General features: G+C 38.5%; 2 protein-coding genes across 2 annotated transcripts in view; both read left to right on the forward strand.

Annotated features, from left to right (window-relative positions):
* LOC149533554 (NAD(P)-binding Rossmann-fold superfamily protein) overlaps window positions 1-15,597 on the forward strand; it is an 83,210-nt gene that overhangs the window by 20,327 nt on the left and 47,286 nt on the right. The window lies entirely within an intron of this gene.
* Window positions 11,552-15,182, forward strand: LOC149533555 (uncharacterized). The gene is made up of 7 exons (XM_089803939.1): window positions 11,552-11,698; window positions 11,890-12,544; window positions 12,684-12,916; window positions 13,032-13,184; window positions 13,333-13,733; window positions 13,871-14,276; window positions 14,411-15,182. The coding sequence occupies exons 2-7, from the start codon at window positions 11,922-11,924 to the stop codon at window positions 14,989-14,991; spliced, it is 2,397 nt and encodes a 798-aa protein (XP_089660065.1). The 5' UTR covers window positions 11,552-11,698; window positions 11,890-11,921; the 3' UTR covers window positions 14,992-15,182.

Consider the following 15,597-nt stretch of genomic DNA (forward strand, 5'->3'; position numbering starts at 1 on the left):
CTCCACTGGCCCTAAAGGCGATTAAAAAGGGGGTCCCCAAGATTTTGGGGCGATGTGTGAAAACCTCACAACAAGGACTACATTGATCAACAGATAAAGTAGTCTCATAAGAAATGTAGAAGTCATCTCTTGGAGTTTTAAAGGCATGTCCACTATAAGGAATGAGGAATAAATGACTGCAACACAACAATTGCACCACAAATCTGTTTCATCCATCCAACACCAAAAGAAATAGTAGTTACACCAAAAGAAGGTATAGTCACAAAATAGAAAACCAAGAAAAGATCAGAGAAAGAAATGATCATCAAACATCACAGGTGCAAAGAAAGGAAAACAAGGTTGTTAACTCTTCATGTATCACATGATTTCATCAAAATCATAAGGATGACCTTACATTGTCACAAAAATCATGTACAGGGAACACTGAATTAGAAGGTGAGTCTAATGCACAATTGGTTGAATTCATTGGAGATAAAAAGTCTCCTCTGCCCTCTGAAGAAAACTTAGCAGTCCCTTAGAAGTCACATTCTGCATTCCGCTCCATCATCTTGACATTGATAAACAAGGGAAATTGGCACTAAGGTTAGAGATGAATCTCAAGAGATAGTATATATAAGTAGAAGAACATCACACTTCAAGGAACTAGTGGGCGTCATAGGAATAGATGAAGACTTAGAAGATTGTCCAAGAGAATCACATAAATAGAAAGGGGAAATGTGGAGCTTAGACTTAAGAACAAGGATCAATTTAAACCCTTATTCGAATTGAACCAGACATATAGTAACCCACTCTTGCATCTAAGTGAAGAGGTTGGTTTGAAATCACACCTCGGAAAGGATGAAAGCAAATTTTGGGATCCTGGTGCATCTGCAATCAATAAAGCATTGAGGCCCTTGTGGAACAATAAATCAAATTCCAACAATGAAGGCACTAAGCATTTCCCAATCAGAATGTATGAGACTACAATCCAGATTGACATCGGAAAGAAATATACTAATGTTTTGATTCCATGTTTAAACAAAGTTCCTTTGTCATCAATGAAGATTGAGACTGTGAGTTTAAGTATTTAGAACATCCTAAGGTATTCAAAGGGGCATTAAAACTTCGATACCGAAGTCAAACTATTCAAAACAGAACAAAACGACCTCATGTTGATACACAAGTAAGAACAATATATAGTTGGAGCTCAATGACTACTGAATATCTTTCCATTCATAATGAAGGAAAGCATACAGTTATCAATAGACATCCTTGCAAAGAATTCATACCGCTTTGGGTGAATTACCTTAAAGAGGAATACTACAAGATCATTGTTCTGGATAATCACCTTAAGAGCCATTGGAACTCTAATCTTCAAGATCTGGAAATCTGCCTGACAAGTGAATTGAATAATGAGTCCAAAGACATGAACATGAGGCAATGGAGGTACACTGAGTCACTCTTAACATTTCCTTGGGATCCACGGAGCACTGCAGAAATTATAAGAATACTTGTGGGCAAGCATTTTTCCAAGAGGGGGAGCTGTAATATCCTCAAATTCCGAAACTAAAGATATATTGATAAATGATTTAAAATAAGTTCAAATTAAAGGTCTAAACTTATTATATAAGGAATATAAATATCATAGACGACAACTCTGAAATCTTCAGACAACGACTTCCATTTTCGTCAAACAATCAACTCAAAGGAAGAGTATTGATGTCTCCAGTAACTATTCAAATTATCAGGAAAGCATATGGTTATTTCTATGAAATCAATGACCTGCCATATTAAATAAAATAACTAAAATCTCTAAAGCAATGGATACTTATCGGCACCTGATTATTTTATCATTCCATATGATTGGCTTTAATCATATTGCTCTTACATTATAATTGGTTCATAACAGCCAATCCTCTAATGGTGTTTATTGATTAATCGTGGCGGCAAACATAATGTTGGTAATGGTTCATTGTGCCTATTTAAATGTTATATATGAACAAAGCCAATTGTCTATGGAGGGTGTCAATTGAAGAATTAATATTATATTTGTTCCCTTGTGGACTTTTGCTCTCATCGAGCATTATTGGTTGCTGATGTAACCTCTTCATATCCAAGTGCAAGAATCATAGCAGTAATACCAGAGATGGCACAATACAGAGCACATTTATATCTCCATTTCAGAGACGGCTCCAAATAGTAGACTGAATATACACTTAGAGAACATCAAAGATGGCAGACTGCCTGTGATCATCTCTATAATAGCAGCATATAATTCACTGTTCATCAGAGATGGCTAGCAGAGAATGTGCATAAGCTATATGTCATATCAGAGACAGCCATAGAATCACATTGAGATTCAAACCATTATTGAAGACATAGCCTTGTAAGCTTGTATTCCATTGTGGCATCGAAAATACAATTGTGAATCTATATACATATTGTCCATCTCCATTTACAGTCATTGCATTATCCATTTATTGCACTATAATACATTGCTGTTGCATTACACATTACACATTGCTGCATTTTATATCACCATTCATTAGTTTTTTTAATTCATTATAGCATTTGGAATTTACCAGTCATATAGGATTGCATTAGCATAACATTTCGAGCATCATTTCATATTGCAAATGCATGCATATCTAGTAATTCCCATAGTGTCCTAAGTATTGTAAAAAGGGGACATTATTCAAATTTTCCTACTAAATCCACCAAATGCTCAAGCTTTATGAAGAATAGATTCCATACTTTGAAATTCTCAAATTTCTAAGTGCATTGGTAAGCAGCTAAATAGTAAGAAATTGTAAAGTAGCTCTAGAGAATAATAATAGCACCTTGATGATAAGATGCTCATGCATGGGGACCAGACCCTTGGTAGGTTCAAACAATAGTTTTAGGTCCCATTTAAAGGACACAAAATATTAGGAGTGCAGATGAACCAAGAGGTGTTGTGGCTGCTACCATAGAATTAAAAATAATGCAGTCATGCAAGTGCTGAAGTTCGGCCCATGTAAATGGAAGGACTTAGGGAGCTTGGCTACCTTCAAAATTGGAGAACAAAACCATCTAAGCATGTTGACCAATGCATCATAGGAGGGTTGATCTATGAGGTTGATAAGAAAATGACACTAAAACGCGTGAGCAGAACATGTCGAGAAAATTCTTGGTGAAAACCACAGTTTTTCAATTAAGAAGTTACCTCCCTTTTACAACACAACCATTGTTGAAAGCCATACTTTTTCAAATAAGGAAGTTATCAATTGGTTCCACAATGACATTATTTATTTTAACATCCGCTTTTTCTAGGTCTTAACTAACAACTAACATATCAAGAAATACAATTATTACTTTATTTTCATAGGAAGATAGTTATATTAGATATGTTCATGCAAATGAGATTAACGGTTACAATCAGTTAAATGGAAATTTCATAACTAACAATTGAAAACACCATCAATGAATTTACTATGGAAATTAAAATCTACATACTATAGAATTCGAAACTGAAATCAATTTAGGGATGCTTCTGCAAAACCCAGGTTAGTCCACAAATACCACTTAGGATCAAATGATGATTACCATCAAATACCACTGCATCAATTAGGGCATCAATTACCATTGGATCATTTAGGGCATCACATACCACTGTATCAATTAGGGCATTAGTTACTGTTGGATTATTTCGGGCATCACATACCACTGTATCAATTAGGGCAATAACATTTAGTTAGGAAAATATGCTCATATTCATTATATAAATAAATGAAGACAGAGATAACAATCCATCAAATAAACCTATCTCTTGCATATAGTTATATTTCATGTTCAATTGGAAGATCAACTGGTCTAACTAGTTACCAATTATATTGACGAGAAAAGCTGCTTTCAATAAAGGAAAAATGTAATATCCCCATCATAAAATAGATTATTAATCTGATCTTTGTTAATGGGCCGATTGATGTAAAATATCTCAGACTCATTTTAGTTTTGTTTCCATAGGTAAGTGTAGCCATCGACTATCTCTGTACACCCTTAGAAAGATTTTCCAATGGGTATTTAAGCACGGCTTGTAGGTAGTCGTAGGTATGCATTCTGATTATTTCTTTTGTACTGCGAATTCCTGTTGGAGTTCCCTGTTGTTCGCCATTTCTGAAGTGAAAGATCTTCCGTACTTGGCTATTCTGATTTTGGTGGGATTCAACCCTCACCCTATTCCATCGCCTATAATACTGTGTTCGGATCTGGCAATTTGGAGCACCATCTTTTGGCTATTAATGAGGAGTATATGTGTTCAATTTCCATTTCCTGTTCAGTGTTATTTAATAAATTTGGATCGGTAGGTTTATGTGTGCATTTTTCTCTATCCGTCCATCTAAGAAACACTCATTTTGCTCACCTTTCATACAGTATGTCCTTGTTAATCTGCATTGGTTTTCTATCGTATGGACTACTAATCATACGACCTTCTAGGCCCTCACACCTTACTTCCCTCTGCCCTTCAGTCATCGTACGGCTCCCCTGTACCACTGTATGATCTCCATCTCTTGTCCACCGTATGACACATTTGGTGACCAACTGCATATCGTACGACCTTCACCCTTGATCGCACATCCTTTTTTGGCATCCCTACAAGTGTTTTATTTCACTCAGGTTATTGTACAACTTCGACTTAGTGTTTGCAAATTGATTTGAGAGGAGTTGCAGGTACGGGTTATTGTAGTGGTATCAAAGCTTCGATCCTGCCAGCCTATGCACAGTAAATGAGAGTTTATAGCCGGAAGAGAAGAAGAACCCATTCTATTGACAGAATGGCTACCGAACCGGAACCCACAACTGCCGAACTCGTGACACTACTAAGAGAACTTGTGAGGAATTAGGCACAAATCAATGATACTCAGCAACTCATGGAAGAGACTCTCAAGAAGTTGGCAGACAATAAAATATCCAGAGAACAAAATGGTCACAACGTGGACTTGGTATCGAGTAAAGCAAACCCTCATCTAACACGCTCTCGACCTTCCATGCCGTCTTTTCCCCCATGGATAGAGACACCACCCATAGGGAAGCAACCGACCTTTGAAGAAATGCAAAAACAAATGAGAGAAGACTAGAAGAGTGCGAATTTGGAGGAAGATATATCCTACAAAGATTATGCAGATCTGAGAATGAGATATTCGAGAGGTGGAAACAGAGGATATTTTAATGATGATCTCAGGAGGAAGTTGAGTAAAGTAAATTTGTCACCATTTGACGGATCTGGATCCATATCTGTGCAAGTGTGGGTAATGAAGGTAGATACCTACTTCCAGCTTAATCCCATGCCAAAAGAAGAAGCAATTGAATTTGCGGCCTTACACTTGGAGGGAATTGTGCATGAATGGTGGCATCATGGCACCATCACACTGGGGCATGATCAAATAAATACTTATGCGGAATTCATTGAGAGATTGATAGATTGATTTGATGGTAAGATCCGGAACTCAATTTCAAAGATTTGGCAGAATTGAGGCAAACTAGATCAGTTGACCAGTACATTGCATAATTTTAGAAACTCTTTGTTTTGGTCATGAACATTTCTAAAAGAAGATAGATAGTCCTCTTCATGGATGGACTGATAGAACCACTGAAGGGTTGGGTAAAAGGGTTCAATCCTGCCATCCTGTTGGAGGCCATTAAGAAGGCAAGGAGTATGGCATCATCAACGACGTTATCCTCACGAAGTTACTCACATTCCAAACCGTCAGTGTTTCTGAGGAACAAAGATAACAAACCTCCACTGAGAAAGCCGTCGTTGGACGAAGCTACCAGATAGGAGCTCCGAAGGAAGAAACTATGTTTCAATTGCAAAGGACCATGGGAACTTGGGCACAAATGCCTCGGGAAAGGAAAAATCCACTACATTGAGGTCGTGTCCAATGATGAGGATGAACAGGAAGATATACCCTTTGAAGACAACCAACCCCACAGAGACACCAAAATGGTTAGTTTGAACCATATAGAAACAATTGCAGCATTGGTGTGGCACGGAGGAACTATCGCCCTAGCCGGTAGCCCGAGGTGCACGATATTTCGTGTAAGGGAAATCCTTCAAGGACAAAGGGTTATGGTGATGCTCGATAGCGGAGCCACTCTAAACTTTATAAACTCATCTCTGGTAAAGCGAAGAGGTCTACCTACGGAGATGCACACAGAATTCCAGGTCAAGGTTGCCAGAGGGATTCTTTTGCCCTGCACACACCTTGTTCGTTAGCTAAGTATCACAATGGCAAATCACACGGTGACTAAGGATTTCTTCATCCATAGTGGACCTTGATGATATGGAGGTTATTCTGGGCATATAGTGGATGGAGACACTTGATGAATACACTTAGAGCTTCAAACAGATGGACTTCACTTTTTTTGTTGATGGAAAGAAGGTTGTTCTCCGCGGAATCGCAAATGAGGGTCCGAAAGAAGTTTCTACACATCGGATGGAGGCAATTTTTTGTCGTGATGACGTTGTTTGGGCTGCACATTGTTTTGTCCCGGCAGAACCTATAAAAGGGCAATGAACACCTCCCTAGGATGATGATCTCTAGAATATTTTGAGTGAAAATGATAAAGTTTTTAGACATTCCTCCTGGCATACCGCCTCATCGAGGGTTTGAACATACTATCGAATTGGAAGCAGGAGCCAACATGGTCATAACCACACCCTACTGCCATCCCAAGAAATTCATAGATGAGATCAAAAAGATGATTCAAGAATTGTTGGAGAAAGGATGGATCTGTCCCAGCTCTAGCCCCTTCGTGTCAGCAGTGGTATTGGTCAAAAAGGATGGGATGATGCGCATGTGTGTGGACTACCGTGTGTTGAACAAAAGAACAATAAAGAATAGATATCCCATTCCAAGGATAGATGAGTTGTTGGATGAATTACATGGTGTAGTCTATTTTTCGAAAATAGATCTCTGTTCCAGATACCATTAGATCTGCATGAGGGAGGAAGACGTGGAAAAGATGGCCTTTCGTTGTCATTACGGGCATTATGAGTTCTTGGTCATGCCTTTTGGATTAATGAATGCACTTGCTACATTCCAATCATGCATGAATCGCATCTTCAACAAACAATTGCTTAAGTACTTATTGGTATTTTTTGATGATATTCTTATTTATAGCAAGACATGGGAAGAGCACTTGAAGCATCTAGATGAAGTCCCAAGGATCATGAAGGATCAGTCTTTGTTCGCCAAGCAATCCAAGTGTGAATTCAATATGATAGAAATATTGTACTTGGGACATGTCAGTAAATATGGAGTTCAAGTTCATTAGGAGAAGATTTAGGCTATCCTTGATTGGCCTCCCTTAAAATCACTCACGGAGTTGCGAGGATTTTTTGGACTGTGCAGTTATTACCGGAGGTTTGTAAAAGGGTTCTCTTAGTTTAGTGCACCACTAATAGATCTGACAAGAAAGGGGTCCTTCTAATGGAGTGAAAAGGCACAACTCGCTTTTGACAAGTTGAAGGAAGCAATGAGCATTTGTCTCGTGTTTGCTTTAGTTGATTTCACTCGACCGTTCATTATGGAGCGCAACGCATCCGGAGAAGGCATTGGCATGGTATTGATGCAAGATAGACACCCCATAGCCTATGAGAGTAGGAAGCTTACACAAACAAAATGCTTATATTCCATCTATGACAAAGAGATGTTAGCCATTGTACATGCACTAATCAAGTTCTGACAGTATTTGGTGGGTACCAAGTTTATTGTTCATATGGATCACAATAGTTTGAGATATTTTCTGGAGCAACGAGACTTGAATGAGAGGCAACAAAAATGGGTAAGCAAGATTCAGGCTTGTGATTTTGACATTGAATATGTGAAAGGAAAAACCAACATGGTTGCAGACGCTTTGTCCAGAAAACTCGCCATGTGCTTATTGACCCAGATTTCAACTGACTGGAAAGCACATTTATTGGTAGAATACTCCAAAAACACATTTTCTTGTGAACTAATGGATGACAACACCCAGGATGATTGGTACAAAGTGGTGGATGACATCATGTACTATAAGAATTGAATATATTTAGTGCCGGAATCCAAATTGAAGTAGAAAATTTTGAAGGAGGTACATGACTCATGCTTGGCCGAACACTCGGGCTTCCTCAAAACTTACAGTCTCAGGGCGAGGTTTTCATGGAAAGGTCTTAAAGGAGACGTATTGCAATATTTAAGAGAGTGTGCGGTTTGCCATTAAAACAATTTTGAACATACTCTACCTGCCGGGTTACTGCAACCTCTGCCAATTCTATAACAGAAGAGGGAAAGTATCTCAATGGATTTCATAACTGGACATCCCAAGGTGAACGGAAAGGATTGTATCTTCGTGGCGGTTGACAGACTGACAAAGTATGCACATTTCTTCGCCATCCCCTCAGATTTTTAGGCTGCACAAGTTGCCGATCTATTTTTTAGAGAAGTCTTCCATCTGCATAGGTTACCTTGAAACATTATCAGTGATCGGGATGGGCGATTTATCAGTATCTCCTGGACAAAACTGTTTTAGTTGGCAAGGACAAAATTGTCACCAAGTACTAGTTACCACCCTCAAAGAAATGAACAAATGGAGATTGTGAACAAGTGACTCGAAGGTTACCTTCGAAACTACGTTTCGGCACAACAACAGTCGTGGGTCAAATGGATACACCTAGGGGAATATTGTTACAATACCATATACTACATGTCCATCAGGATGACACCATTCAAAGCTTTATACCGGTACGAACCCCTTTTCTGGGAGACAGTTGCGCACTAAGGGCGAGGGATTGGCTTCAGGAGGGATAGGACATCCTAAGATATCTGAAGGGAAACTTACAATGGGCACAGAATCAACAAAAGATATACGTTGACAAACATCGAATAGAGAGGAGTTCCGAAGTAGGAGACTTGGTCTACCTCAGGCTCCAGCCATACCGACAATCCTCATTGAAAGAAAAGGGAAAAGAAAAACTAAAGCCACGATTTTATGACCCTTATCATGTAGTTGGCCGCATCGGTGAAGTTGCCTATGAGCTAGAACTTCTAGAGGGGAGCCGTATTCATAACATTTTTCATGTTTCTTTCCTGAAGAAAGCCGTGAGGTAGAACGTCACGATAGCTACAGACCTTCCGTCGCTCAATGAAGGAGGAAAACTCATATTGGAACAAGTAGAGATTATTGAAGTATGTGAGAAGACCTTGCAGAACCAAAAGGTAAAGGAATATTTGGTACGTTGGAAACACTTTCCATTGGACAATGCAACCTGGGAAGGCAAACACATTTTACAACATCTGGTATTGCGTTTGCTTGAGGACAAACAAATTTTGGGACGGGAGGACTATAATATCCCTATCATAAAATAGATTATTAATCCAATCTTTGTTAATGGGTTGATTGATGCAAAATATCTTAGACCCATTTTAGTTTTGTTTCCGTAGGTAAGTGTAGCCGTCGGCTATCTTTGTACACCCTCGAAAAGTTTTTCCGACGGGTATTTATGTACGGCTTGTAGGTAGTTGTAGGTATGCATTTTGATTATTTCTTTTGTATTGCAAATTCTTGTTGGAGTTCTCTGTTATTCACCATTTTAGAAGTGAAAGATCTTCCCTACTTGGCTATTCTGATTTTGGTGGGATTCAACCCTCAACCTATTTCGTTGCTTGTAATAGTTCGCTTGGATCTCCCAATTTGGAGCACCATCTTTTCGCTATTTTTGAGGAGTATATGTGTTCAATTTCCATTTCCTGTTTGGTGTTATTTAATAAATTTGGATTTGTAGGTTTGTGTGTGCATTTTTCTCTATACGTCCTCCATCCAAGAAACACTCATTTTGCTCACCTTTCATACCGTATGACCTTGTTAATTTGCATTGGTTTTTTACCATACGGAATACTGACCGTACGACCTTCTAGGCCCTCACATCGTACTTCCCTCTGCCTTTCAGTCACCATATGACTCCCTTGTACCACTGTATGGTCTCCATCTCTTGTCCACCATACGTCACATTTGGTGACCAATTGCATACCTTACAACCTTCACCCTTGTTCATACATCCTATTTTGGCATCCGTACAAGTGTTTTACTGCACTTGGGTTATCGTACGGCTTCGACTCAGTGTTTGCAAATTGATTTGAGAGGAGTTGCAGGTACAAGTTATTACAAAAAATAACTGAAACAATGATATATATCAAATCAATTTTATCTTCTTACTTGAATAAACATCACAAAAGTAAAATACCTGTTACCAATAAATGTTTGAATGCTCAACTTATCTTTGTTTGATGCACGTCCTGACATTTTGTGGAGAGGGGAAACATTGTCAGGGGCTTAACCTCCCAACCATGAACCTTAAACTTATTCACACACTATCTCTAACTAGAAAGGCCCTTCCTATTCGGAATAGACATGAAACACCTTGTCAGCCATTGAGCATCCTGGTACTTAATCACACTACTCAACTTGACAACAGAGAATGAATTGGACATGCACAAGCTATTGAATGATTTTAAAATAATATATTTATTGTATCACATCTGATTCTATTTCATATTCTTGTAGATTTTTCTCTCACCTCTTCACACTCTTCCTTGGCTATACAGTCGTGTGAGTCCCAGGTGTTTAAATCATAGAGTGATCCAACTCTTTTTGCTGAACCTCAACTGGTGTAAAGAATGTTACAAATTTTAGTATATCATATCACAGTCTTTGAGATTTGGGGAATTTATCTTAATGGACTTGCAAGGAATGTAGTTTGGTTTTGAAATCCATGAATAGAATTAAATGTATGAACATATCACATACACTTGACCTTTACTCCACAGGGAAGGATGGACTTATCAAGTATCTATTTCGATATGGCAAAGCTATGATAGTTTACGGAATTCATGAACACATTCCTACTGCTGCATATTCGAATGCAATTGTAATTTCTGTAACAATTCGTAATTAAAAGAGATAACCGCATAACCTGGTTTGGAACTTGTGGCCTGGCTTATCTCTATGTAGCTGAGACATGAGCAACCACTATGCAATACTCGGAAAGAATGAATATGGCTTGTCCTTGATTATACGCAGCAAAATGGAAATGGAGAAACGTGAGAGAGAAGAGGTATAGCGAGCAGAAAGATGAATGTTTTTGGTTCTCCGACTTACATACATAAAATAATCATTTGAAAATAGCAAAGGCTTTTAAGAAGCCGTAACTCTTGAGTAGTTAAAGCATAGTTCAAAAAATCGCCATGAAATCGCCGAAATCGCCGAAATCGCGATAAGATTCATGGCTCCCGATTTTTTTGGAATCGGAAATCGCTGGTGGCGATTTTTTCGTGTGAATCGCCTGAATCGCCTGAATCGGCGATTCATGGCAAAAATCGCCAAAATCGCCATCGTGAATCTCCAGAAATCGGCCGCGGCAGCAAGGATAGAAAGTTCAATTTTAAAAAAAAAACACATGTTTTATTTGTTTTCTAAGTTGACTTTCCTCTTTGTTATAACCCTAAAGAGCCTTCTATTTGCTTGGTATGAGTAGAAGAGAGGAAGAGTGAGAGAGAAGAAGAGAAAAGAGAATCCATAGGTTTCCAATCGGCAAGAAGGAAGAGCACCAAAGAGATCAGAAGTCCATTTGGGGAGGCCATAAATTGCATTGGGAGCATTAAGGAGTCAATATCAACACTCCTCAACTCATTTGCAAGAGGTAAGTGTTGGTTTTTTTTTTGCATGTTAGTGTAGTATGCATTTTTTGTTAAATTTTTTTAGTGTTCATTTGCAAATCTTGAATGTTTTTTATTTTTAGTTTTACTAAATTGCAAACTAGGGTTTGTTGTTTTGTAGTTTTTGTTTATTAGTTGCAAACTTTGATTTTTTACATGAATTTTTTTATTGCAGCAGCCCTTTGCTTTCATTTTCCAATTTCCACAATGGGTAAAAAAGATGAATGCTGGAAATATAATGAAGAGTTTCCTGGGAGAACCAAATATCAAACAAAATGTATATTTTGCAAAGAAAAAATAAATTCGGGAGGTATCTATAGATTGAAATACCACATTGCTGGCATACCTGGCCATGATGTCACAGTTTGCACTCAACAAACCGCTGAGGCAAAACGCTCTTGTTTAGTGGCATTAGAAAAAATTGAACAAGACAAGTTGACTAAGAAAATGCAACTTGAAGGGTTAAGAGGTATTGGCTCCCGTGCTCCCACATCCGCAACCGCATCTACATCTGCAAGTGCATCTGCATCAGCTTCCGCATCCGTAGGTTGTGTTGGGGAGGGTTCTTCTAGGCCTCCTTTTCATCCTAGTGCTAGTGCTCATGTGAGTGTTAGTGGTAGTCGGTCTCATACTGAGACAGAGTCCAACACCAACCTATTGCGGCCTAGAGTGCGGAAAAGCAGAATGGATAGTTACTTTGTGCCCCGCACTACTCCTGGCTCCCAACCCACGCTTGAGGGCATGGGTTTGAACAAGGAGATTCATGATGCTGCCAGAAAAGAGATTTGCAAATTCTGGTACTTTTGCAACATTCCATTTATTGCAGCCAGGTAATTGATTCTTTTTTCTTTGTTATCTTCAAAGTTAAAGTTAAAAGTAAAAGTAAAACTTTAATTATATCTACTTGTTTTATGATTTTAGTTTTTGACATCTAAATTTCTAATCAATATCATTATCTATTTGTGACAGGACTCCTTATTGGCAGAACATGATAGATGCAGTTGCCATTTGTGGTCCGGGGTTTAAAGCCCCAACTGAGGCTGAGTTGAGTGGATACCTCCTGGAGGAAATGGTTGAGGATATGAGGCATGAGCTTGAGGACAACCGAAAGGAGTGGATCGAAAAGGGTTGCACCATCATGACTGATGGTTGGACAGATAGGAGGGGAAGAACACTCCTCAATTTTCTTGTATCCTGTGGAGGTGATTGATCATTCTACTTTCCTACATACATAATTTTGAATCGTGATTGACTATTTCAAATTTTGATTTGTTGATTGCTAATAGTAATTATAATTCGTTGTTTTGTTACTTGTAGGATATACCATGTTCCTCAAATCCATTGATGCTTCTGCTCATGTAAAAAACGCCACATACTTATGTGAGGTTATTGAGGAAGTTATAGCAGAGGTGGGGGAACAACATGTGGTGCAAGTGGTGACGGATAATGCAGCAAGTTATGTTGCTGCAGGTAAACTTTTAACTTTTTAAGTTTTGAAAATAAATTTATTTGAATTTTGAACTTTTTCTAATTCTAACTTAGAATTTCTAAGTTTCCTAAGTTCTAAGTTCTAACATGTTTGAAATTTGAATTTCTAATTATCTTAAAATTGTTGTAGGCAAACTTTTGATGGAGAGGCACCCCACCATATTTTGGTCTCCTTGTGCAGCACACTGCCTTGACCTCATGTTGGAGGAAATTGGCAAACTTGAGTGGGTCAAGTCATGTGTGGAAAGGGCAAAAAACATATGTAAGTTTATTTATAATCATTCATTTGTCCTTAGCACAATGAGGAAGTACACAGGAGACAAAGAGTTAGCTCGTCCAGGGATCACGAGGTTTGCCTCGAATTTCATCACCTTGCAGTCCTTGTTGACATCAAGGGATGATTTGAGGAGCATGTTTGTTGGGCGGGAGTGGATTTCATCTTCCTATGCTACGACCACTGCAGGGATAGATGTGGTGGATTGCATATTTGATGATGATGGTTTTTGGAAACCTGCTAGAGAAATACTTAAGGTAATTTTATTGCAATTTAACATTTAATATTTTACAGTTTACTATGCTAATTGTTTAATGATTTAGTTTTACCTTATATTATTGAATTATTCTATGTTTAAGTTTTGACTCAAATTTTTGTTTTACTTTATATGTAGGCCACTGAGCCTCTTGTATCTCTCCTACGAACTGCTGATGGGGAGAAGCCCTCTATGGGCTACATATATGAGGGCATGGATAGGGCCAAGGAGGCCATTAGAGCTCAGTATGCAGGAGTGCAGGAGAAGTATGCCCCTATTTGGGACATCATTGATAGGAGATGGCAGAATCAGCTCCACAGACCCATCCATGCAGCAGCTTACTTTTTGAATTCGGCATTTCGTTTCCGTCCTGACTTCAAGGCGGATGAGGAGGTTCTCACCGGATTATATACAGTGATCCAGAGGTTGAGTACTGATGAGGATAGCAGTGCTGCAATTATTGAGCTTGATAAGTTCAATAATAAAGAAGGGCCACTTTTCTCTAGCAGGGTAGCCATAGATGCTCGGGAAACAATACAGCCAGGTAAAAATTAAATAATATATTCAATGTTCATGAATCTAGATTCTAAACTTAAAGTTGATTATGTAATTTTAGAGTTAACTTGTAATTTGTAATTTGTAAATGAGACTAATTATTTTTATTTTCCCTTATTTCAGATAGATGGTGGCAAATGTTTGGGGCCACAACCCCAAAACTTCAAAAAATTGCCATTCGTATTCTGAGTCAGCCAAGCAGCGCTTCTGGATGTGAGCGCAGTTGGTCCATGTTCGAGCACATCCACTCGAAGAGGAGAAACAGGTTGACAGTGCAGAGGTTGAATGATCTTGTCTTCGTTCATTACAACCTCCGTCTTAGGATCAGACAGATTTTGGGCACTGACTCCTCTCCGATCATTCTGGAGGAGATTGATCCAGAATCAGAGTGGCTCACAGAGGTTGTAGATCCAGTCTTCACTGAGGAAGACCGTGCGTGGATTGACCAGGTGGATATAGAGGCTGAGGCAGCTAGAGCACGTTCTTCAGGCATTGGTAGACGCACATGTGCACGCACAGACACAGGCCCTAGCGACATTCGTGAGCCCATCTTATATGCGGGAGATATGGCTCGACAGTCCTCTAGGACCTACATTAGACGCCTTGCTACTAGGCAGACTGGATACTCAGAGGCTGAGGCTGAGGCTGTAGCCGAGCTTGAGGATGATGTTGAGGATGATGATGACTATGAGCCTGAGGCTTGAGCTGGAGCCTTGTTTTTATATTTTGTTTACAGATATTGATACTGAATCATTGATAGACATATGTTTCAAAGTTTCAAACTTTCATGGATCTTCATCTTAGATTCTTACATAAATTTATGATTTGATGTCTTATGGATCATCTTACATACATTCTATGATTTAAATCATTATGATCATTTGATTTCTATTTACTTCAGCTAGCCTACAATTTACATTTTAGAATCTTAGATAACATAGTTACGTATGTGATGGATTTTATGTTTCATGTTTATGTATGTTAAGTTTTAACTTCTATTTGATGATGTTATAGTGTGCTTAAGTTATATTCAATAAAGGGTGCATGAAATAAGTTTTAAATTGTTAAAATCTTTAAATTTAAAGGGTTTTTTCAAATTTGCCGATTCATCGCCGATTCATTGCCGATTCATTGCCGATTCACGATTCGATTCGGCCTTGCCGATTCCGATCCGATTCCGATTCACGTTTCTATGAGTTAAAGTAAAGAGGAAGAATTGTTTTCTTGAATCACCGATAACATATGCCAAGTGTACATTTCCTCCTCTTACAAGGAAATAAATAAATATGGAAGAGAACTCAAAAGTTATA

The sequence above is a fragment of the Cupressus sempervirens genome, chromosome 10, assembly GCF_028749045.1.
Source record: "Cupressus sempervirens isolate cs-2001-9-10 chromosome 10, ASM2874904v1, whole genome shotgun sequence".
Lineage (NCBI taxonomy): Eukaryota > Viridiplantae > Streptophyta > Pinopsida > Cupressales > Cupressaceae > Cupressus > Cupressus sempervirens.